This window comes from Parasteatoda tepidariorum, chromosome 10 (genome assembly GCF_982258835.1).
Source record: "Parasteatoda tepidariorum strain Cologne lab strain chromosome 10, Ptep-v5.0, whole genome shotgun sequence".
NCBI lineage: Eukaryota > Metazoa > Arthropoda > Arachnida > Araneae > Theridiidae > Parasteatoda > Parasteatoda tepidariorum.
Window position 1 is genome coordinate 90,084,596 of NC_141764.1, and position 24,552 is coordinate 90,109,147.

At 26.9% G+C, this 24,552-nt stretch overlaps 1 protein-coding gene across 1 annotated transcript in view; it reads left to right on the forward strand.

The window, feature by feature from the left end:
• Positions 1-30: 30 nt before the first annotated feature.
• The window catches only part of LOC107438167 (uncharacterized), a 38,635-nt gene continuing 14,113 nt past the window's right edge, over positions 31-24,552 (forward strand). The window contains exons 1-13 of the mRNA XM_016050379.4: positions 31-172; positions 313-411; positions 2,229-2,326; positions 2,509-2,595; positions 6,955-7,034; positions 8,103-8,187; positions 8,276-8,421; positions 9,698-9,794; positions 10,013-10,091; positions 18,917-18,993; positions 20,414-20,452; positions 21,696-21,842; positions 23,802-24,083. Coding sequence (XP_015905865.2) covers positions 313-411; positions 2,229-2,326; positions 2,509-2,595; positions 6,955-7,034; positions 8,103-8,187; positions 8,276-8,421; positions 9,698-9,794; positions 10,013-10,091; positions 18,917-18,993; positions 20,414-20,452; positions 21,696-21,842; positions 23,802-24,083 — 1,316 coding nt within the window. The 5' untranslated portion in view covers positions 31-172. The remainder of the gene's footprint in view (positions 173-312; positions 412-2,228; positions 2,327-2,508; positions 2,596-6,954; positions 7,035-8,102; positions 8,188-8,275; positions 8,422-9,697; positions 9,795-10,012; positions 10,092-18,916; positions 18,994-20,413; positions 20,453-21,695; positions 21,843-23,801; positions 24,084-24,552) is intronic.

Genomic DNA, 24,552 nt, shown 5'->3' on the forward strand with positions numbered 1-24,552 from the left:
AAACTATTCAACTCTACAATTTACAGTTCTGTTTTTGTTTTGTTTTATTTTTTATTCAGTAGCGGTAGCCATATTGTTTTAAAAGGATTTGATGAAGAATTGTAGTATCGTGAAGAATTTAATTTAATTGAACTAATATTATCTTCTGTATTATACATCAGCCTGCTAAACGGTTTGAAAAATATTTGTTCTAATCTTTCTGTGCTTTTTTCACCTGGGCCTTCTCTTTGTTATTCTGAAAATTGAATTTTGCACTTTCAAATTAATCTTTTCGTAAAATTATGCATAATTAACAATTTGTTTTCCTTGCAGATGTGGCATGAGGCTAGAAAACAAGAAAAGAAAATTCGAGGAATGATGGTAGATTATAAAAGAAGAGCAGAAAGAAGACGAGATTATTATGAAAAAATAGTAGGTTTGAATAGTAAATTGTGGCTTTACCTTTGCTGATAGTTTTAAAAATCGTTAGCTTAAAATACATCTTATTTAATTTAACTGTTTGGCGTACTAAATATAATCTTGTAAAATTAGATTACTAATTAACTCCAGTTTCTTTAATTATCATTATTGTTAATTGATATATGTGTTGATTGATTATTTTTTTGATGTAACTTCATTAGTTTTCTTTTCACTGTTTATATAAATAATATGCTAGTTACTTTGCATTTAAACCAAATTCTTTTTTTTCTTTTCTTCCCTTCCTTTTTTATTCTGCAATGTGACGTGGTGACTGTCAAGTTTTAAAATCATTACATTCCTTTGTGAAAATGATTTCTAAAATGACTTCAAATTTTGTCAGAAGTTTATAAACTGGCAATGGCCTTGATTAATACCTAAAGCTTTATTATAATGTTGAACTTTATACCTAGTTCTCCTTTATAATTACTTGTGCAATTATTATAAACATGTTTTATTCAAGTGAACATCATCAATTATTTAATATGTAGCGTGTAGTCATGCGAAGAATGCAACTGCTCCAAATTGGTTGAAATATTTGAAACATTGGTAAATTGACTTGGTAAACAAACTTACTAAAATTTGCAGATTTTGGATTAACTTTGCCAACTTTTTAAAAGGCTCGATTCTGTTTAACTGCAGAAAAGTTATGTATCACAGAGGCCTTTGAATTATTTAGAACCAGTGGTAAGTAAAAGCCTTATTAATTGAATTTAATAAGCCAAGAATCTTTCTATAAGAGACTACCACTCGAAAATATTTATCCGCTGTGCGGAGCAAGTTTGCATCTCTTGGCTTGTGGTGTACCTCTGTCAGATTGTCAATGTGGTGTAATTATATTGACAAATTTAAATTTAGGTTATTAATGCACTGCTGTGCAAAAGTGCGTAAAACTTAAGTGACAAAAGAAAATTCAAAATTGAGATTTTTATAATTGGCATCTTTGTATGACAAGCTACATATTGCAAGAAAAAAAAATTTCAAGAATAAATTTTGTTTCCTGAATTTTTTCCCGCGTTTATAGCAGCTTAGATGCTGTTATATATGTATTGCTAATTAAGGCATAAGCTCTTTGTATTGTAAGAGAACATCAGTAAAGATATTTCGTTTTTTCAGGTAGGCCACTTAAATTTTCCTTTATTTTATTAATTAATATTATTTTTTTCTGATTATAAGCATAATAATAATTTTGCTTATCAATAAAAAAATCAAGGATTATTAACAATAGTTTTAAATTATAAAACTTTTTAAGTTTAGACACTTTCAATCAATAAATTGTAAGTGGCTATTTATCTTTCTCCGAGAAAAATCGAATTTTATTTTTTACTGTTCACAGATTAGTGTAATTTTTAATTAAATCCTTGAACTATATTTTTAGTATAATTTCAAGTTTTGTTTTTATTTGTAGTCAGTCCATTGGCATGCCAAAATATTTGTTAAAACAATCGATATGTCAAAAAATTTAAATCTTCTCACCTAAAGATTTCAATCTTGTCTACATTTTAAATTTAAAATGTCATTGTTTTAATCCTTTTCAAAGTAAAGTTTGTTTGTGGCAATTATAAAGTTTTTTGTGCTACTTTAAAAAAAAAAATTGTGCTGATTTTTGGTTAGATGGTTAGAGTCACAAGTTGTGCATCCTCATTATATTAATTTGAGTTTTCCTATTTAATGCTATTCTCAATTTCTGATAAAGATAAGTCTCACGTGTATTTTAATTTCAACTTTTTTAAAAATAAAAATTGCTATAACAAATTTAAATATTGTTTTAGAAACAAGATCCTGCCCAATTTTTGCAAGTTCATGGCCGGCCGGCTAAAATTCATCTTGATCCTGCAGTGGCAATTGCAGCTGATAGTCCAGCTACAATGTAAGAATTTCAAATATTAGTAGATGAATTCTCTTACCTTTTCTTGCTGAAAATAATATTTTAAGTTAGTTTTGTTTAAGCTCTTTTCACCTGAGTATATTTTTAAAAGATAATTATTAGTTGAATATTCTACTTTCTGAGATTAGTGGTTGACACCTTACTCTAATTTGGTTATTTTTTAGGATGCCATGGCAAGGACATTCAGATAATCTTATTGATAGATTTGATGTCCGTGCACATTTAGATATCATTCCAGAATACAAGCCTAAGTAAGAGACATTTATATGTTTTGATTAATTTAACAAATTTAGTAGTATATATGATACTAATTCAGTTGTGATATTATGTTAGCACAGGTCTGTCCAGGCATTTTGTGAAAGGTCCTGTTTTTGTAAAATTGTGAAAAAATTACTCGTAATTTGAGAATATAAAATGAACGTTAAGTCACATTCTTTAAACCAGCGTCCTGCTTTTGTGTAAATAGGGTCCGATTATTGCAAAAAACATTTTCAATGAGTTTTTAAATTGTAAATAGACACAAGATTATGCTCAACACTGTAAAATTATAATAACAAAAATTAAATTTTCAAAAATAGACAGCAATTGCTGCTACTAAATTAGAGATGCAACATACAAATATTTGGTGTTTAGCCTGTACTGCTGAATGCAGAATATTCATTTCTGGCCAATAACGGAAGAAGTGTCTGCTGAAGACAAAACTTAGTTCGTTTACATCTGTTTTTCTCCCCCGCTCCTCGGAAGGGTTTATTCGATTAACAAAACAATAATGAAGATAAACAAATTTGTGATGGGTCCATTTTTGAGTTAAAATATTTTGTGAAGGGTCCTTTTTATGAAAATATATTTTGTGAAGGGTCCTTTTTTATGAAAATATATTTCGTGAAGGGTCCGTTATTTCTTCTAAACAGACCCCTGGTTAGTATAAAAGTATATATTAAAAAAAAAAAGATATTACTTAATTAATAAAGTTAATTCATATTTATCTAATTATTACAACCTAGTTTTCATTTGTCTAGAAGAGTCTTTAGACAACTCAAATGTCATACCAAGCAAATATTTTCTTTTATGTTAACTTCTTTTATTTGTTTAGTTTCCAGTTCATAGTTTGACCTCTAGTATATTGCATGTTCCAATGTTTATTGTTCTCATATTATTAAAAGTTTAGTGTGTGAGAATTTTAAATAATAATACTGACTAAATAATGAAGTAGTTTGTATAAGTTGCCCCAGTCAGGCACAATTTTTCATCTTTTTTTCTTTTTTCGGTTATTGTGGTTTTTCTAGTTCTGTTTCTAAATTTATTATTTTCTTTTCTGTGGGAAACTTTACATTTTAAATCACCTTTGTTTTTTCTCATTCACGCCAGGCAAGTCTTGAAAATGGGGATTTTAATCAAGTAATAGTTTGTATAAGATCTGATAAAGTTTTCAAAATCCTAACTTTTAAATATTTAAATTAGGTTTCATATCCATGAATGAGCTAATTTAATAAAAGACAAATAAAAACGTTTACAAGTTTCATATTATGCACTCAAAATAAATTTGTTTTGAGTATTATAATTTAAATTAAATTCTTTGACAAAAATATGCAAACATTTAAAAATATTATAAACAATCAATTTTAGATGACTTGAATGTTATATGGCTGGAAAAAAATTTGTGACCTATATATAGTGTAACTGAGGAGTAGTTTGTATTTTTGACTTTAAAATAATAACTATGTTTTTGATTGGTTCATATTGTTTTGAAATACAGTAGAGAGCCAATTAACCGGGATGCTCGGGACCATCGCTATCCCAGATGTCTGAATTTCCCGGTTTTCTGGATCGGCCAAAAGTGCCGTTATTCGATGTTTTATCAAACCCAAATTACAAGGAAAAAGTTAAACATATTTAAAAATAGGGAAAAAACGAAAAGATCTCCTAAATTAGAAAAAAAATGGTAGAAAAATTACATTTAAAATGATAAAAACATTTGCAAACTTAGACAAGAAAAACAAGTTTAAAAAATACAAAATTTGCATATTTATTTTTTGATTATAATTAAAATCCCAAAATTAACTAATATAAAACAAAACCAATAATTAAAAAACACAATATATTTCATACCTACTTATACTGGAGGTGGGGGGGAAGGATGAAAAGAAAACTTATTAATCTAAATAAAAACAACACTTGAAAATTATGGAACGGAAATGTTTAAAAAAGGCACTAACATAAGTATTAAAACCTTGAAGAGACAGGATATTATAAGATAAACCGAATTAAGAAAAAAAACTTAATGATAAAATTTATGAATAAAAAGGATTAATTTATTGAGTACAAAATTTATCCTAAAAGAAAAAAAAATGCAGTGGAAACGCAGAAAAACAGAATCAAAATTTAAAAAAAAAACTATCTTCTTTATAAAATAATCACCTGCTTTTGTTAACAAATAATTGTATGCTTAAATTAATAAACAATCTTCTCCTTTTATTTTGTTTTTTTATTAAAAGACTATTTTTAAGGAAAGCAGATGTGATTGCACATCAAGAAAAACTTGCTAATGATATCGCATTTCTAAGAAATCAGAATTTATTCCACAAAAAAATATTGTTTTGTTAATTGATGTCAAATAGATGAATATAACTGGTGATTAAATAATGCATTATCTGAAATAATAAAACAAATCACCATAATAAATAACAAAACTGAGTAACTGAAGTGGATGATTTAAAATAAATCTCACATTTCACCTTTAAAATCAATACTCTTAACCAGATGTTTCAAGATCCTTAACTCAAACATTCATTGCTATGCCTGTGCAATGCATTTTCCCCACCTCCTCGTAAATCAAAGAGAAAATGAAATCATCTTGCCACTCCTTTAAGTTTGATTGACAGCAGCTTATCAGAAAAAGAAAATAAACACAGGAGAAAATGAAACATTTGTCCCTTCCCTGCCCCCTCTGGATCTAATGATCTTCAAGGTCAGGGGAAGAATTGAAGTTCCTCTGGGCAAGTGAGGAGAAGAATTCCCCCCTTTTCCTCTACTCAACTTTAGGGATGAGTCAAATTTCTGCTTTTTTTTATAATCCTTATAGTACTTTAAAATAGCGGGAAAAGCAAGCAAAATTCTTCTTGGTTTTCTGGTTTCCCGGTTATCTGGATGCCGGATAGATGGTTCTCTACTGTATTTCTTTTTATTATTATGTTTAAAGAAAAATATAGGATATTTAATAATTCAAAGCTATAACTTACTTCATTGTCATATAGATTTATATCCACCTCATTGGTAAGAATAGTTTTATTCAGGAAATCCACAAACCTGGAAAGTCATGAAAAATCATAGAAAGTCGTGGATTTCGGTATTGAACAAAATTTGTTTTGATTTTAACTATTTTTTAAAAAAAATCATGGAAAGTCATGAATTTAGGTCACCGAAAAATCATGGAAATATGTCACTGAATTTTCAAAATAGATTTTACCCCTCCCCCTAATTTTATGATGTTCCGAATATCTGAATTTGTAACAAAATCCCCACTCACATTCATGTTTTATTAAAATATAAAATGTTTTTATCATGTTCTTTAAAAGTAATGGTGTTCTTTCAAAAAATGAAAGGAAAACATCATTTCTAGAGTGAATTATCTTTTAAACTTCTGTGATTTCAGAATTTTTTTTATTATTATTTTTTTTTATTGTATCAATTTAAAATTCTAGCTGAAGCAAGCTAGTCATTGCCGAAATAGTTTTTATTCCAAAATGAGAACAGAAAAATCAGGAGTATTTCCTTATGAATAAGAAAATTATCTTTAGATTAAAATTCTGCAGAAAAAAAAAAAAAAGAAATATTTGCTTTTGTATTTTTTTCAGCTATTTTATTGTTTCAACTCTTTTTTTTCCCTGTTTTTTAAATTTAAATTCTATAAATATGAAGATGCAGAGTGTAACCTATCATTTCCAATAATGTTATTATAATGCTTTTTAAATTTATTGTTCTCTTTTTGTCGGGAGAAAATAGTAACTTCGTTAAGTCATGAAAAGTTCTTGGAATTAGTCATGGAAAGTCATGAATTTGAAAATCTAAAATATAGCAGATAACCTTGCTTATTTTTCAAGTTAAGTTAGTTTATTAGTTTTATTTTTCAAGTTCTCTTGCTTAGTCATCTTTAGTGACAAACATTTCTTTGACAGAAGATTTAACAATAAATGATGCACATATTCCTTATCCAGAATTTGATGCATTTGAAATAAATGAGATGACTATAAATGTGACTGAATTTCTTTTATTTCTAATTCTAATTCAGTAATTATATTGATGCTGACAAAAATAAGTTTATTCACTCCTTACTGGTGCATAAATTGTAAAAGTAAAAACAAAAAATTCTAACCTTCTTAGTTGTAGTTATTTTTTTTATTTTAGCTTCCAATCATCGAGTTAAAATCTAGTATGTTAAAATAAAAGTATCAAGACCTCATAAAAAATGGAGTTATAATGCTATTTGAGTTATCGTACTTCAAGTTGTAACTAACTGACTGTATTTCTGTGTAATATATTTAAATGATATTATTAATTGATTCATTAATTTCTTTCTTTTCATTATTTAACTTTTTTTTATTACATTTAAGAAATGATGATGAACCTGGAGAAGATCGTCAAGCATGTTATGAGCGTTATCGAACTTTAGTTCAAAATGATTTTTTAAGTGGTATGTAATTTTTGTGTTTTATAATGCATATGTGTTTTTTTTTTTTTTTTTTTTTTAGATGTAATTAAATTTTGTTATGTTAACTTAATTCATTTATTGGCAAACAGACAAGTTAAGTAAAGAATATTTTTTAAATAATCCAGTTTTAATTTTAGTTAACATGCAAATTTACATTCTGTTATAAACTTATGTTGGAAATTAAATGCTCTTTGAGATAAAATGCACCCCAGAGCTCAAGGTCAAGGAAACTGAGATGGGCACAGTAGGCCTTGGCCCTCTATGGGCTGTCACGCCACTGAGTTTAGTTTAGTTTTTACGTAAAAATTAAAACAGGAATTACATTGAATTTTAAAATTGTTAAAGAGCAAAAAAAGTACTATATTAGTTTTAGCTTTTTTTACTGTAATAGTTTCTTGTGCATTAACACATTCTGAGAGCAATTTTTTCTTGTAAATAATTTTTTTTATTTTTTTAAAAAAAAATAACGTTGAATAATTGACTTAATAGTTTATGTATTAAAAAATTATATAAAATTAACGTCTAATCTAATTACTTTTGTTTTTTATTTTAATAAATACCCTTTATTTATTTTCGATTATTTTACTCTTTGTGATGTGGTCTAGTTAACATTTTTACTGCAAAGCCCACTAATTAAGCTATTTATTGTGCAGGTTGTTAACTTAGAATATAAATTCTACTTAAAATAACTTATCAGTAAAGAAAAGTTCAGAAAAATAATTGTAAAAATGTCCCGAATGTAACTTGTATAAGTATGTGAACACATTCTGGACATAAAATGGTGTCCAATGTTTAAGTTTTTCTTTTTGTTTTGGAAACAGTTATTTGGCATTGTTTAAAAGGTACGCAACAGAGGCAGCTGAGTTTAATAATAGCCAATCTTTAACATTATTTAAAACTTATTTAGATAAAAGCATAATTAAGCTGAATTCATTATCTTAGAAATTATTTTTTTCTTCATTTCAGTAAATTGCTTTAATTCGTGATAATTAATATGCTTATTAGATTTTATTGAGTAACCTTAATGATCTATTATTAATTTTCTCTTAGTGGGTGAGGATAAATTTCTTCATCAAATATATCTTGAGGAAAGATTTGGAATATTTAAACCAGGTCCGGAAGAGGAGAAAAAAAAGTAATTAAAATTGTAATTTTTGAACTTCAATTGTTAATATAAAAAATACTAAGTTTATCATTTATTGTTTTTGTTTTTTAAATTTTAGGCTTCTTGATAAGAAAGTAGCTATTGGCTATGTTTATGAGGATAGTACTGGATCCCCCACCAGATCCTCAATCATGAAAGATATGGAGGAAGATGATGAAGAAAATGAAGAGGATAAGGAAGATGATTTAAGTGATCTTGATCTCGGTATGCTTAAATAAAATTTTGTTTCTACACTTTGTCTAGCATTTTATGATGTTCAGCATAAATTTTTTTTCTTATACTTAGTACTTTTGTATAAGCAGCTTTTTTTTTTACTAACTCTTTTCTAGTTATTATTTTTTGTTATTTTAATATTGATGCAATTATTTCTGGATAATTTTCCAATTTTGTTCAACTTTTTTTTGTTTATATAAGATTTAAAGTATTTGTAAGTTGCTGTTTCATGCACTTATCAAAATACGTATTTATTAATTCTGCTCAATATAGTATCTTCCTTTGATGTCATGCTTTTTATTTTCAATTTAAGGGCACATTTGGGAATTAATGTGTTTATTTATTATAAATTGTAAATTTTAAATGTTAGTTTATAAGCATTGATATTTAGCAAAGCCGTGATCAAATTTTACCAAAGGTTTATTTCTAAATAATATATTTTTACATTCCTTGAGTTCACAAGTTAAATTGTGAATGCTTTTCATACTGATTGAATGTTGACATTTGAAATTGAAATTTCAGTGTCATGTTTAGGATAGATCTCAACAGGTATTCTAGTTATTATTTCAAAGAAAAAAGTATCTCCGCAATCGTTCAAGCCAAAAAAATTCTTGAGAGCTTGTAATTAATATTGAACTTGTTGTAAACCTGCATCTATGCTATTTATGCCATGTGATTCCTTCTTTAAATAGTAAGTCTTTTATTTACTGTCTTCATGGAAGTAGACGCATAGAAAAAATACTATGCATGTTTACATTGAGCCACCTTTTTTTCAATATAACTTTTCATGCATGATTGGCTGAGTTATGATTTTAAGTAAATTACTTTTGCAAGATTCTAACTCTCAAACCATAATATACCATTCCTTAGCCCCATAAACTGAATGTAAGAGGAGGTTACATGCTGATACTCTTTGAAACTCTTAGAAATAAAAATTTGGAGATAAGAAATTCCAAAATAAAAAATTTTCTAAAAGGAAAAGGTATTACAACTGTTGTTTTTAGTCAATAAAAGCTGCATAATTTTTAAATTACTTGATAAATGTTTGTATCAAGCTAGTTTAAGTAGTAGTTATATGTAAAATTCAAGTCACTTCTGTGTCACTTTCACGTTTTCAGTTTTTCTTAGTTTGTGGTACTCATGTTTAGTAATAAGTTTTTTATTTATATGTAATCAATGATTAATGTGCTTATATTGTATCATTTGACATATTCTAAAATATTTAATTTACTTAAATGTATTATTGAGGTATGTATTTCTTTTTTAGATGTTACTATAGATGTTAGCGTGCTTACTCCTGCTCAGTCTGCAGAAATGAATGAACACTCAACAAAATACGGGATGGTAGACGATGACTTTATAACGTAAGAGATCTTATGGCATTCTCTTTAGATGTTCTGGCTACCTTCTTTTGCATAAATCTATCACATAGAATCGACAATGGTGTCCTTCCCAAAAATTTCTTTTTTTTTTAATACCAGTAGCCTCGTAATGCTTTTGAGGGTATTGGTCATATAAACAAATAACAATGTTTTGTATAAAGTTGTATTTAAATCGTAATGATGAAGGGAAATTTCGACAGATATCTACTGCAGGACAAAGAAGAAGCTGATCAGCTGCGGTTGGCAAGGGAAATTGAAGAGGAAAAGGCTATGTATTCAGTAAGTTATTTTGGTGCTTTTTGCTTTAAAATGTCTTATTTTTTAATTTAGTATTCCTTCTTTGTTGACAAGATTTTATTTGTTTCGTATGCTTATACTTAATTAGATATTCATAAACTAGGTTTTTTTTCCCTATATACCGAACAACATTGATTTAAGCAGTTAACAAATTGATGTAACTGTTGTAGAGCTTGAAATTAACAGTGGCTCGTCCGTCTGGGATCATTAAATTTTGACTCGGACCACCATAAAACAATTATCAGTTGTTTTCCTCACTTAATATCGAGGTAAAGGGAGGGTATGCCATTTAGGTTTCTTGACTGAGAGTTACAAATCATGGGCGTTTTTTTTACGCAAAATAACATATTTAGTCATAATGGTGAATATAACACATTCTTCAAATTTTAATTTTTCAATAAAATGCAAAATCATTCGATTCATTTTTAAGCAAAGAAAAAAAAACAATAGTGACAATAATATGTAGTGAATATGTGAATGGACTAGTAATATCTTTTAGTTACTGGCCCTAGGTCCATTGATTAAATTTTCTTAATTTCTACCCCTGTTTTTTGTATTATTTGCATTTTCATTTCCTTGATTGGTCCATTTGAAAGGTTTTCCAAATTTGGGTAACTGTGATTTAAAAAAAAAAATAATAATAGTCAATAACAGCTTTTATTAAGATAATGTAAAAAATTTAAAATTATATGCTTTATATAAATCTGTACTGATTTCTTTGAAAATTAAATATGTGCTCTTAAGTCTTATCTATGCTTACTGAATACTAATGATTGTTACAGTTAAAGTTTTTTTTTTTATTATTGAAAAATAACCTTCATACCCTAATATAATGAGTAATAAATAAAAATTATAAATATATTTATTGTTCACAAATAGAAAAATTTGTAAATGGCAAACATGTTTTTATTAGAACTTTGGATAAATTAGAAATTTTAAAATCAATTTTAAGTACAGTACAGAACCATTTATCCGGGACCCAGAAAACCGGGAAATCAGAAAACCGGGAAAAATTTCGCTTCGTTTTCCCGCCATTTTGAACTGGAAGGATGGAGAAAAAATGCGGAAGTGTTACTCATTTTTGAAGTTTAGTAGGAAAAAGGGTGGATGGGGGGAGTCATATGTCAAGAGAAAACTTGATTATTTCATCTGTAACCTTGAAGTTCTTTAGGACGGGAAGGGGCCGGAAAAGGGGAAACTTTTTACTTTCATCCCTGCATTCCCAAGAATTTGTGGTTTTCAGATAAGCTACCGTCAATCAAAAAGGGAGTGGCATGCTGTTTTCGTTTACTCTTTGATTTATGTGGGGGGCGGGGAACAAGCATTGCACACGAATATCGTTGAATAGAAGGTGAAAGAGAAATAAAAAGAAAAATATATCCCTATACATTACTAAGTAAAAAAAAAAAATCTGAAATGGGAGTACAAATTGGAATACGAAAACGATTAAAATTGTACGACAAATTTTAGTTCAATAATAAAGTAAGAATATAGTTAAGTTAATCATTTAAAAAAAGATTACCTACATTTTATCATTAAAAAAGTAATCAGAATAATTTCGCAAAATAAAACTTAAAACACAATTGGAAACAATTGTCAGAGAATTTGACACTACTAAATTGCGAGATTTCGCTTCCGTTTTCAGTACTGTAATTTGCGCTAGCGCAACACAGAATTTTAAAAAAAATCCGATTTTTACCGGACCGACGTTATTTTTTGCATCTTTAAGATTCTTCTATTATTCTTAATCATTTCTGGAATGTTGTCTATTAGAAGTCCGAGTCAAGGAACTTGTTAACATGATAGAACTTTTTTTTTTAATCTTTTATTTTTTTTCTCCAGTTTTTTCATTTTTTTTATCCGTGATTTATTATGACAAATTATTGTTCTATAATTTCTGACAATACATCGTTATTACAATTTAAAAAGTTTTTTTTTCTGTTATATTAATTTATTTGACACTAATTAACGAAACAATATTTTTCGATTAAATAAATTCAGATTCTTTCGTTTAATCATGATTTCAAATTTTGCTTGATGTGGAATCGCATTTGCTTTCGTTAAAAATCCTCTGATTTTATAAAAAAAATTAGCGGAAAAGATTGTTTAATAATGAAGCATACAATTATTTATTACTAAAATTAAAAATAAAAAAGGCAGATTGCAGCTTTCCCTTTTTAAAAGCGATTTATTTCTGATTTCAATACCCTTTTTTTTTTCCTCCTGTCGTTCACAATAAATTTCGTACTTCATAAATTATATCTTTTTATTCATGAATTTTAAGATAATTTCTTTTTAAGTCAGTAGATTTTATAATCTCCCGGTTTTAATATTTATGATAGAGCCCTTTCTAGTTACTGTTTCCACTTGGTAATTTTCCAGCTTTGTTTTTTTTTTTTTTATTTAATTTGATTTTATTTAGTTTATTATAATTTTCCTCAACTTTAATTAAATTAATAACTTCAATTAACTTATATATTTAATTCGTTTCCTTGTGTGTATTATGATCAAAATAAGTTATCTTTATTAATTTCGCTGTTTTCCCATCTTAATTTTTATTTTTTTATCTATCCATCTTATTTGTGATTTAATTTTTTTTTTATAGAAAATCTAAACGTATTGCATTGTTATAATTTTTTCTCCTTCGATTTTTAAAAACGTTCGCCAGTTGGTTAAATACGTTTTAATTTCCTTTAAATATAAATAAAATGTTGAATATTTCATTAATTTAGTTGTTTTGGGGGATGACTGTTGAAAAGCTGGTCTTATTAATTTATTGATTAATTAGTTCTCCCTTAAGATTTAATTTTTTTTTAATACTTTAGGGGATAATTTATTTATTTTATATCTAATGATTAAAAATATAAGTTTTTATAGTTTATTTATTTTTAATATTTATTTATTTGCTTATCTGTTGGTAAAATGCATTATTTTTTAGTTAGTTATTCTTTTCGTGATTTAACTTAATAAATAAGGATTAATTTTAAATATGGATTGTTTACATATTTGTTAGTTTCTTTATAGAACGGTCTGATATTAGATGCTAAAAATATGCTTTGTTTTACAAACTCATTGGTGCTTTTCTTTCCAATAATATATTGGATTTTAATTAGCGTTTAAATTTTAGTTTTTTTTTTAAATCAGTTTTGAAATGACACGCAACATCAATAAGATAATCTTGCTATTTTTAGCAATGTAATTTAACAACTACTTGACCTGTCTTAATCCCTACCAACCACCTTCTGTAAAATGGATGACTCATGGGACATCTGGTCTTTACTGTTAGAAAGAATAGTTTAAAATAATTTCACATCTTGACCTTCACCTCCAGATGGGCAGATATTTTACACGCAGCTTCATTTATTTGACATTGGTTCCACCCCCTTCTCTGACATTAGTAGATCATCCATCATTTATCTACTTGTGCTAGGATTAGTTAAAACGTGTTAGGAATCTTTTTTAGAGTGTGAAAAATTTATTTTAATTTTGAAATTTTATAGCACTAGTCGTATATTTTGTGATTTTGAAAGAAAATGTCTTCGTCTATTTCAACGTCTAAAAAAAGAAAGCACGTGAGTTTATCGATAAAAACGAAAGTAGAAATTTTAAAAAAATTAGATGAAGGTTCTTCAGTAAAATCTCTTAGTGAGATTTATAACGTAGGGACTCAAACCATTTATGATCTTCGAAAAGACGGTCAAAAGAAAAAAATACTGGCTCTATTTTCAAATTCCGAGCGAGAAGATGCAATGAAAAAACGAAAGACTTTGCATCAGGCAAAAAATGAGGATGTCGACAAAGTATTAATGGAGTGGATAAGACAGAGAAGATCAGAAAACTTTCCTTTAACTAGACAAATAATTATGGCTCAAGCGAAAAATTTTCATGATGAGCTTGGCATAGAAAAAAATTGCGAATACAGCATAGGATGGTTTGCCAGATTCAAAGAGAGAAACGGCATTCGATTAACGAAATTTTGCGGTGAAAAAGCCTCAGCCGATATAGAAGCCGCTGAAAATTATGTAGATTTTGTGCTGAATGTGGTTCAGACTCAGAACTTGACCCTAGAGCAAATTTTTAACGTTGATGAAACGGGTCTGTATTACAAGTATCTACCAGATACTACCTATACTACAACAGATGAAATCAATCCTGGTGGCTTCAAAATTGCGAAGGATAGGCTGACATTATTAGCCTGCGCGAATGCAGCGGGCACGTGTAAATTGAAACTGACTGTTGTCGGCAAAAGTAAAAATCCCCGGGCATTAAAAGGTGTCAAAGTTTTGCCTGTAGTTTATACAGCTAATAAAAAAGCTTGGATCACGCAGGAACTTTTCACGGAATGGTTCAAGAAGGAATTTGTGCCTAAATCACGCGCACATTGTAAATCGGTGGGATTGCCCGATGACTGTAAAATTGTTTTGTTTTTAGACAACTGTACGGCACATCCACCTGCAGCCGTTTTAACTGCCAGTAATATTGAAATTCAATATCTCCCCCCAAACTGTACGTCCTTGATACAGCCTCTCGATCAAGGTATTTTACGCAGCTTGAAATGCCGCTATGAGGTTGAGTTTTTAAAGAAGCTGATCGACGCAGCAAATGAAGGAAAATCAGTCCAAGATTTTCTGAAAACATTCACCGTGAAAGATGCTATATGGTTGTCAGCGAAAGCATGGGAATTTGTTTCCCACGATACATTAACTCACGCATGGCGGAAGTTAATTCCGACTTGTATTTTTTTAGAAGAAGATGTTGACGACTCTCCTTTTGAAGGGTTTAAAATTTCAAAAGAAAAAGATTTTCAAAATGAGCTCCGGGAATACTCTCGAAAATGGTTAGAGCGGGACTTAATGTCAGAAGCAGAGATTAATGAATGCTTTAATGTAGATAACGACGTTCCAATTGTAAACGAAATGACAGATTCTGAAATTATTCAGATGGTGTTGAACCCAGGCGCAGAACAAAACGAAAGTGACGACGAAGATGAAGCTGAACAAGTATCTGTCATATCTAATGAACGATGTATCCAACTAACTAAAGAACTAATAGCTGGAATGGAACAGAAGTCATTTATTGAGGAAACTCATGTAATGGCTGTTTATAAAATCCAACAGTTGTTTCTCAATCAAAAACCAAAGTTTCGTCAGCTAAAAGTTGATGAAATGTTTAAAAAATAAATATATGCGAATTTTGTAATTTTTAAACTTACTTTTCTTGTCAAAACTTTTAAATGTTATTAAAATGTTATTTTTCTATTTTTGTTAATTGAAGAGAACTTTTCTTTTCTTAAAATGTTTTACTTTGTTTTCATTGTAATTTGGGTTCCATAAAACATCGATAAACTACGTTTTTTTTGCCGATCCAAAAAACCGGGAAATTCAGACATCCGGGATAGCGATGGTCCCGAGCATCCCGGATAATTGGTTCTCTACTGTATAATTAATAGTAAAATATTATGTGTAATTATATTATTTATTTTTAAAAATTTGTGTGCATTGCGGTATTGTGTTGTGTAATAAAAAACAACAGTAGTTTTTATTTATTTATTATTTTTTTAGTTTAGATTGTACATTTTTCTATTTACAAAGGCTTATTATGTATATAAAACTTAACAGTTTAGGCTTAATTTAATGTCCAATAGAAAAATTAATAATTTTATTTGTGTTACCTCATTACCTTCATTGCTGCTATCAAAATATGTTCGAAAACTAATGCAAAATTTTTGTTTTCAGAAATAAATATGTATTTGTTGTTTTTTTAATTAGGTTTTATAAAATGCATTCTTATTAATTCAGAATTTTTTTTTAAAAAAAAAAGCTTACCTAATTATTTTAGTTAGGGGGATTTTTTTAAAATTCAAACCTTTTTTAAATTTGTCTTTATATTATAATAAGAATATAATATGTTGTGATTATTAAATATTTATTATAATACTTAACATGTTTTGTTAAATTAAACATCAAGCATTTGCTTTTACTTACAATTTCAACCATATAAGGAAGGTTTGTATCTAAAAGCAATGGCAAAAATATTTCTAAGTTTCTATTTTGAAATTATTAAAGTAAAAAAAAAAGAATTTTTTTTTGTAAAAAGGAAAAAAAAATGGAAACATCCTTTCTGTAAGTTTTAATAATTTATGTTTAAACCAATTAAACAAAATTTTATATTTTATTGTTTTATTCTGTATTTTTAAGGAAAATTCATTGTCTATAAAGTACTGATTTACCATATACGTAATATAATTAAATTTAGAGAATTGTTATTTTAATTGCTTTATTAAACATTTTAATATCTTCCATCCATATAACCCATTTGTTTTCTCTTACTTCTCTTTATTGAGCATTTTCATGAAGGTCTTTAATCGTACAAATTTATTTTTAGCTACAGATAACAAAGAAAGTGAAGTTTTCTCTTCATTTAATCTGAATTTGATGAGAAATGAGTGGTAATTAATCTTTAAAAAAACAAAGAAAATAAATCCGTAATAAGTTTTGATTGAATTAATCTTAAAAATATAGAGAAGAAAATCATTGGTGATTATGGTTTTGTGTAAAAAAGAAATTCAATTAAAGATTGAGAATTTTTTTATCAACAATTAAGACATTACTTAATAGATAGTCTCTACTGAAGTCTTTATCTGGACTTGTTGAACTATCTTTGTTAGGTTCAGTTTTAAAGTATTGAATTTATTTATTTTTGTTTCAATTTAAGCTGACTTTTTTTTTGTTGTTTTGTTATCAAGCAAATTTCTCAACATTTGAAATTCCCTTCGTAGGAAAAAGAATCTTTGTTAGTTCTTAAAGACATATGATTTTAAAATATTATGAAAATTTTTATAAATTTTTCAACTGTGCCTAATTTTATTACACATCTAAAATTTACTATTTTGTAAAAATTTCATTGGTTATTTGCAAACTGTTTAAATATAGCTATTCAGGGAGATTATTTCATAGCAACATGAACAATTCTATTGGGGCAAGTCAAATGAGAAAATTTGAATGAAAATTTAAAACTTTGTTGAGTTGAAAGAATGAGGGGTAAGCTGTGGTGGTCATTTTTTACAAATATGTGCAGTGTTACATTTCGGAACACATTAGAGAAATATCATGTTATGAGTTAAATTTTATTTTGGAGTAAACTCTACTTCAAGTTTTGTTTTTATTAGTTTTGTGATTATATCACTTTGTTCTACCCAAAGAAAAGGCATTAGGGAGTTAAGTTTTTTACTTGGTAGGTATGAAAAATTCAGAAAACACAGTATCAATTCTGGAAAAACTATTGTTAACACTTTACATTTTGTTACTTCATTTAACCCTTTGAAGCAAAATTTTTATTATCTTGTATTAATTTAGGTATTAATTGTATTCATTCCTACTTTTTTCATTATGTTGTATTAATTTAGGTCAAAATAAGTGAAAAATATTTTACTTAGGATTTTAATAATTTATGGGTTTGAAATAGAGTTTAAAACACCAGTGTATTTTTCTGCAACAAAGGTAAAATCCTCCAAACATGGCTCACTTCCAAACAATAATTTTTCAAATTTGCAGTTATTTCGATCTAAGAGAAACAGTTACGCAATTATATGACATAATTACTTATAAATTAAATTGTTGATAAATTTTTAAATATGAATAAGAAGAAGTTGTTTTTAGACTAAATTTTTTATATTTTAGTACAAATGTAATTTGGATAATCTAACATAATTTTTAGTATTTATTAAGACTGTTTTTTATAATTTAAAAATACCAAAATATAATTTTATAATTTGAGCGCTAAAAGGGATACTGGTGTCCCATCTGCGTTAAAGGGTTAAGCAAGATAATATAATAAATTCTTTTCAAACGAAAACTCATACATTTTTTATGTGTTTATGAATTTTTAATTTATTAATTTTGCAAACTGTGAAACAATCTGTAAATCCAAAATTGCATTTTAGTAAATTGAGTTGAACCTTGTATGCATTATATCTTTAAACCAGCATGAAGAGAAAGCTTATCAAGGAAACTTATGTAACTGTAATTCCATTTATGAGCTATTAAGAATGTCTTTAAAATATTCTTAAATTCAACTCCTCAATTTCAAAGCAATGACTATATAGTCTATGGACATTTCATGGGGAAATATTATTATTATTTTTTTGAATAATGTATAAGTTTGAATTGTTTAATTTGTGAATTATTTAAAAATTAAAAAGAAAATTAAAGGAAAATGATAAAATTTCTTACTTCTTAATTAGTTATTTAAAAAAAATCGAAAGTTTGCAGTATTTTATTTTTAACTCTATTAAGTGTTTTCGTATCTTGAAAATTATTCTATCAATTGTTATTTAAAATTATTCGAACTTGTTATTTAAACAAAATCTTAGAAATTCAATGAATTAATTTTTTTTCTTATTATTATTAATCAAGATTTTAGTATTAGATATTTTACTTGAATTAATAGAGAATTCGAGGTTACAGGTTCCAAATTATTTTTTAAAAGACATGTAATTCCATCGTAAGCATACATGGTCTCCTGCTCGTTTTTTCTTCTTCGTCAGTTATTCTTTGAAATTCCTATGTTTTTAATAGAATACTAACCTATTTATTTAATTAATCCACTTTGTAAAAATATGATGAATGATTTGTGAAAAAAAAGCAACAATATTAGAATGTATAAAATTCTGCTGTTTGATTTTTAATTGCTAAGTAACATAGCATATAGGTTTATGAAAATAAACATTTCTATTACAAATTTTTTAATTGCTAAGTAACATATCATGTTGGTTTATGAAAATAACATTTCTTTAATAAATAATGTAGGGTAGAAAATCCAGACGTGAAAGAAGAGCTTTAAGAGAGAAAAAGTTAGCTGGAAGAAAAATCACTAGTCCTCCAAGGTATCTGTTCTGTTACATGAAGTTTAATGAATATTTTAATTTCATATCTGTTTATTATATTTTATTTTAAGTCATAAGTAAATTAAAATGTTTTGTGAGTAACTGTCAGTGTTTTCTAGCTATATCAAAAATTTAAACAATTTGTGTCCCATATATACATATAACATTTTGTACATAGTAAACATCTAACGTAAACATTAACATACAATAGTAAACATTGTTTTGTACATAGTAAGCATTGTTTTGTACATAGTAAGCATTTTGATGTGCATTATCTTCCTCATCAAATTGTAAATTTTTCCAAAAATTTGATATGTAGTTTATCATATTTCAACTTTGACACAAAATAAAGTTTAGGATGAAGGAGGCAATTCATCATAAACTTTATCTATTCATCATAAACTTTATCAGAGAGAGAGAGAGTGAATGGTATTAGAACAAGAATGTGGGAGAGCTTTAAAAGAAACTGAAAAAAACTGATGGTCATTTTTAAAACTCTGCTGCAAATCTTAACAAATTTAAAAAATGACAGCTATTAAATTCCTATAATCTATGCTTGCAGAAAGCTGCTTTAATTGTACTTTCTAATATAATAAACTGAAAAATTGGTGTTCGTTCACTGTTAAAGATTTGTATTTGATAAGTTTTTGTAAGTTACTGTAACTGTATTTGGTTTTAACACAAATTTTTCTTGTGCTATATTTTTCTCCAAAACACTTATAATTTTTGTAAGTTACTGTAACTGTATTTGGTTTTAACACAAATTTTTCTTGTGCTATATTTTTCTCCAAAACACTTATTTTCATTTAAAATTAATGAAGAGGGTAAAAAAACCGAGTAGTTTTGCTGTTTAGAGCACTAGTACCTACTCTGGCTTCTATAATAATCAAGGTGCGTAGCATTTTTAAAAAGTGTTTAAAGGTGCTTATTTTCGTTTTTTAAAAGCCCTTGGTGTTTTTAAAAAGTGCTTAATTTTTCCTTTATCCTGTTGATTTTCGCCACATATTATGCAAAAAGATACTGTTCTAATTGCTCTATTCGATGTTTTGCAAGTAATTCAACTCCCAACCTATTTTGGCGTACCATTGGTCCTTAGTGTATGAAAACGCCTTTTGTTTTATGATTCAAAATTTAATGTTTTTTGACAATTGTCAAAAACAATGCCACATTTTTTTTTTGACATGATGGGTAAATCTAGATAAAACCGTCAACTGTTAAAAACTTGCCAAGCCTGCCTGATTATATTTTTTTTATATGTGCTTAAAAGTATTTTTGAGTGCTTGAAAGGTGCTTATCTTTTGTTGAAACTTTGGCTACGCACCCTGATAATGCTTTTAAGTTAAATTAATGTGAAATATGACATGAAATTAAATTTGTTTAATAGTTTTTTCATTAATTTTTTTAAAAATTTTTGTTTCAGCTATGCAGCTCGAGAGAGTCCCACTTATGCCCCAATGAGGTAATGATTTTTTTTATTTATAATGGCTGAAGTTTCTTGCTTTCTATGCTAATTTTAAAAATAATACTGAAATAGTACATTTTAAATTAGTCTTTAAATTTAAATTTATTAATTTTTATTAATTGTTAAATTTGATATCATATGTTTTAACGTTATATTTTTTAAACTCACATTTTATATAATTTTTAAAACTACTGAAGTTTTGATTTGAATCTTTCTCAGTCACAACCCTTCAAATCAAGAGAATTTGTGATGTTTACATTTGATATTTTCTTCCACTTTAATTTTTTAATTTTAATTTATATTAAAAGTTATTTTAGTTTAAATGTGAATAAAATTTATTTAGATTTGAAATGGTAGAAGAAAATATTCAACTTTTACTTTCAATAATGATTCAGTATTTCCTTTCTTGTTCAGTTAATTAAAAACCAATATTTCTTGAGGGTTTAATAATTATGTAGAGCACACTATTACTTTCAGTATCTAAATTGAAATGCAATTTTGTTTGTTTGATTTATCATACTTAACTGAGAAAAATGACTGTAATATTTAACTATTCTAACAAATTCCTGTATATGAAATTTTTATTTTCATGGTCTTATTTCAACAGTTTTCCTTAGGAATTTTTACTTATTACAAGATTTTCTATAATCACAGCCTTTAAAGTGTATTTATAGAATCCTTGTTAAAATCAAAATAAATGTCTGAAGTCACTAATTATTATTAAAGCAAGGATGAAACAGAAATGTTATCAAATCACTTGAATCATGCAAGGAGAGATGAAAAGATCAAAGCCTGTTAAATTGCCTAATTAAACTTGTTTTTAATAATCGCCTCTCAATGTTTCCTCCTTCTATCAAACGGATTTTGATCTTTTCAGTCCCTACTTCTTCAGTAGGAATTAGTTAGTTTCTTTTTTCCATCAATATTATTTTGTGACCCTTATTGTACATTTTTTTAAACTTCATTTTTGACAAGGTTTATAAAAATTGTTTATTGATTAACATTAAAAATGTAGATATCCCTATCCTTAATTTTTTTTACCTATATAACAATTTTATGCCAACCTTTATGTTAAATGAAGTAGCGTAATGTTAAAACTTAGTGAGCTATGTAATAATTAAAACACATAATTCTGTATAGTAGCTATGAAGTTATCTCAGCTGCTATGTTGGTCATTTTTAATCTTGACTGCTGTTGAAATTAAGCTGGATCATAAGTGATCGTTCTGTAATTTTTCTAGGCATTCTACTTCCAAGTCTCGTTCACGGTCACCACCAGAAGCTGGAAAAATAATGTTTATTACAAGTTTTGGCGGTGAAGTATCAGATGGAGAGCAGAAATCCGGAAATAAAAATCATGCTTCCAATTCCAAATCTGGAAAGACAAAGTAATTGTTTTATATGGGATTATGTTTATGATATCATCAAACATTTATATGGGTTATGGCATAATCATCTGTAATATATATATATATATATATATATATATGTATATATATATATATATATATATATATATATATATATATATATATATATATATATATATATATATATATATATATATATATATATATATATATATATCATTGCTATATTTTGTTTTATTTGACATCTTAGTTGTTGAATTTTCCTCGCATTTAAGTCTAAATTGCAAAGTATTTCCTATGAGAGATGAGATTTAGTTTATAAATGTTCTAAATAAAAATAACAATTGCAGATTAATTTTTTTCGGGCAGTGCTGTTGTTATTGAATATTTTTTTCCCTCATATTCTTTCAGTTGTTAGCCATATAATAGCATTTTTACACTTTGATCGTGGTCAGCGGTATGCAGTAAGCATTTATCTTTGGAACTAGGTTAAAAATTCTTAGCTTTCCCTTGGCCTTTTTTGGACTGTATTTTCAATTTTATTTTTAACTTTATTTCAATTGATACTTTATTTTCAGTTGTGCTATATCTTTTTTTATTTTCCATGTAAAAATTGCAATGCTAACAGTTGTCTAAAAATGAGAAGAAAAAAGTCTTTTTATAAATTATTTTCTTCTAAAAATTTTTAATCTTCTAACTTAAAAATAAAAATACTGTAGTTTCCATAGCATTTAAAAGGAAAAAATTTAAATGATCTGTGTTATGAACTATTAGCCATAGATATTTATTCAAAATATGTTTTAAAAATATATTTTCACTATATATGCTTGCAAATATTTACCAATGTTTTCATTTATAAGGGTAATTTTATTAAGATCAGTTGATTAGGGAAGTCTTAAAACTGTATTACAAATTTTAATTAAATATTAGTATATAGGAATTTGAAATAATTGATAAAAATTTTTTATAATGCACCAGTGCTATAAATATTTTTTATAAATTCAACTATTATGAGTTCTATACTCAATTATAATCATGCTGGAAGCTGTTTTAACTTTCTCTTTTGAACTACAGTTTTTAAACTAAGAATAATATATTTTATTATTCTTTTGTGATACAATATGCCTTTATTATACTTAAGTAGAACAAAATATTCCTTTTTTTATTTGCTGTTTTCTTTTTGTAAAAGTACTCTGGTATATGTATATTGTTCCAAAAAATGTCAAGATTTTTTCTTTTGTCCACTACAAGACCAGGATTTTAAATTCCATGGAGGTTGAATTTTGCTGAATAAAACTAGGTTGAATTTGAAGTGTCAAAATCTATGTATTTATTTGTTACATATTTAGTGTCTTGCAATTAGATGCTTTTCAGAATTTTTGTTTTTCTCTTTTCTTTAGTTTGTTTTTCTCTTTTCTTTAGTTTGTTTTCAAGTAAATAAATTGTATTAAATGTTCATCGTATACTTTAAAGCTAATTTTAAAATATGTTTCATGTTTGCTTGTGTATGGCAAAGACGGTTTGAAGTGATTTTTAGCTAATGAAACTTATTTTATCTCTTAGAAAAATGAATCTAGTTGAATATCTATCGAATGTTGCAGTTCAACACTACAACACAAAATGTTCTTCATTTCTACTGAAAAACAGCTTTGCAATTACTAAATAGCATAAATTTGGCATTCCCTGAGTTTTGTTATCTATATATCCAAGAATACTTTCACTCCTTTTTAATTTGTTTTATACAAAATTATTTCCTTGCCTAATTGTGTAAATATAAGCATTAACTTTAAATTAAAAAGAAAAAAACAAAACAATTTAAGTAAAAAATAAACTTTTTAAAAAAAACACAAAATTCAAAATTAAGTAAAAAATACACAAAGTTTTTGATGAAGAAATTATATTTGGTTGCATAACTATGCTTTAAAACACTAATTAAAATATAGTGTTCTTTAAGCTACGTTTTTCTGATTTTTTTAGATCTAAAGAAAGTGGAGGCTCTGTAATCGGTCCTCAATTACCTTCAAAGAACAATGATAAAAAGCAGTCTAAGTCCTCTAAGAGCAGTCCTCGTTCTGACTCATCAAGATCATCTTGCCATTCTAAACGGAAAGAAACTAAAAGTAATAAGCGCACTCATGGGAGATCCAGACATAGGTCCCCATCATCATCTAGCAGATCAAGATCACGATCCCCTAGAAAATCTAGCTCCAGAGATAAAAAGAGAAAATACAGGAGACACAGTTCTAGTTCTAGATCACGGTAACATAGTTTTATACAATTTTTGAGCTGATTGAATAAAACTTTTTTTTTACATTCAACTAATTTTTATACTATTTTTTATGTATATTATTTTTTTATATATAAATTATAGTAGTGACGAATAAGTATTTACAGTGCCCATGCATCTTCATACATGCAGTTATATATATATATATATATATATATATATATATATATATATATAGTTCAAAATGAAGAATAAAACAAAGAAAAATATTAGATATATGAAAAAAAGGGGGGAAATAATAAGTAAAAAAATAACAAACAACAGTTTTTAAAAAAAAAAGGATGAAATTTTATTTAAAAAAACCGGAAAAAAAGATATTATCTTTTCATCAGCCCACACGATTATATCCGCAAAACAGAGTGCTTTCTGATATTGTATCAATAAAGCCAAAGCAAAATATATTAATACAATAGTGTGAGGAGCACTCAAAATTTTTTTTAA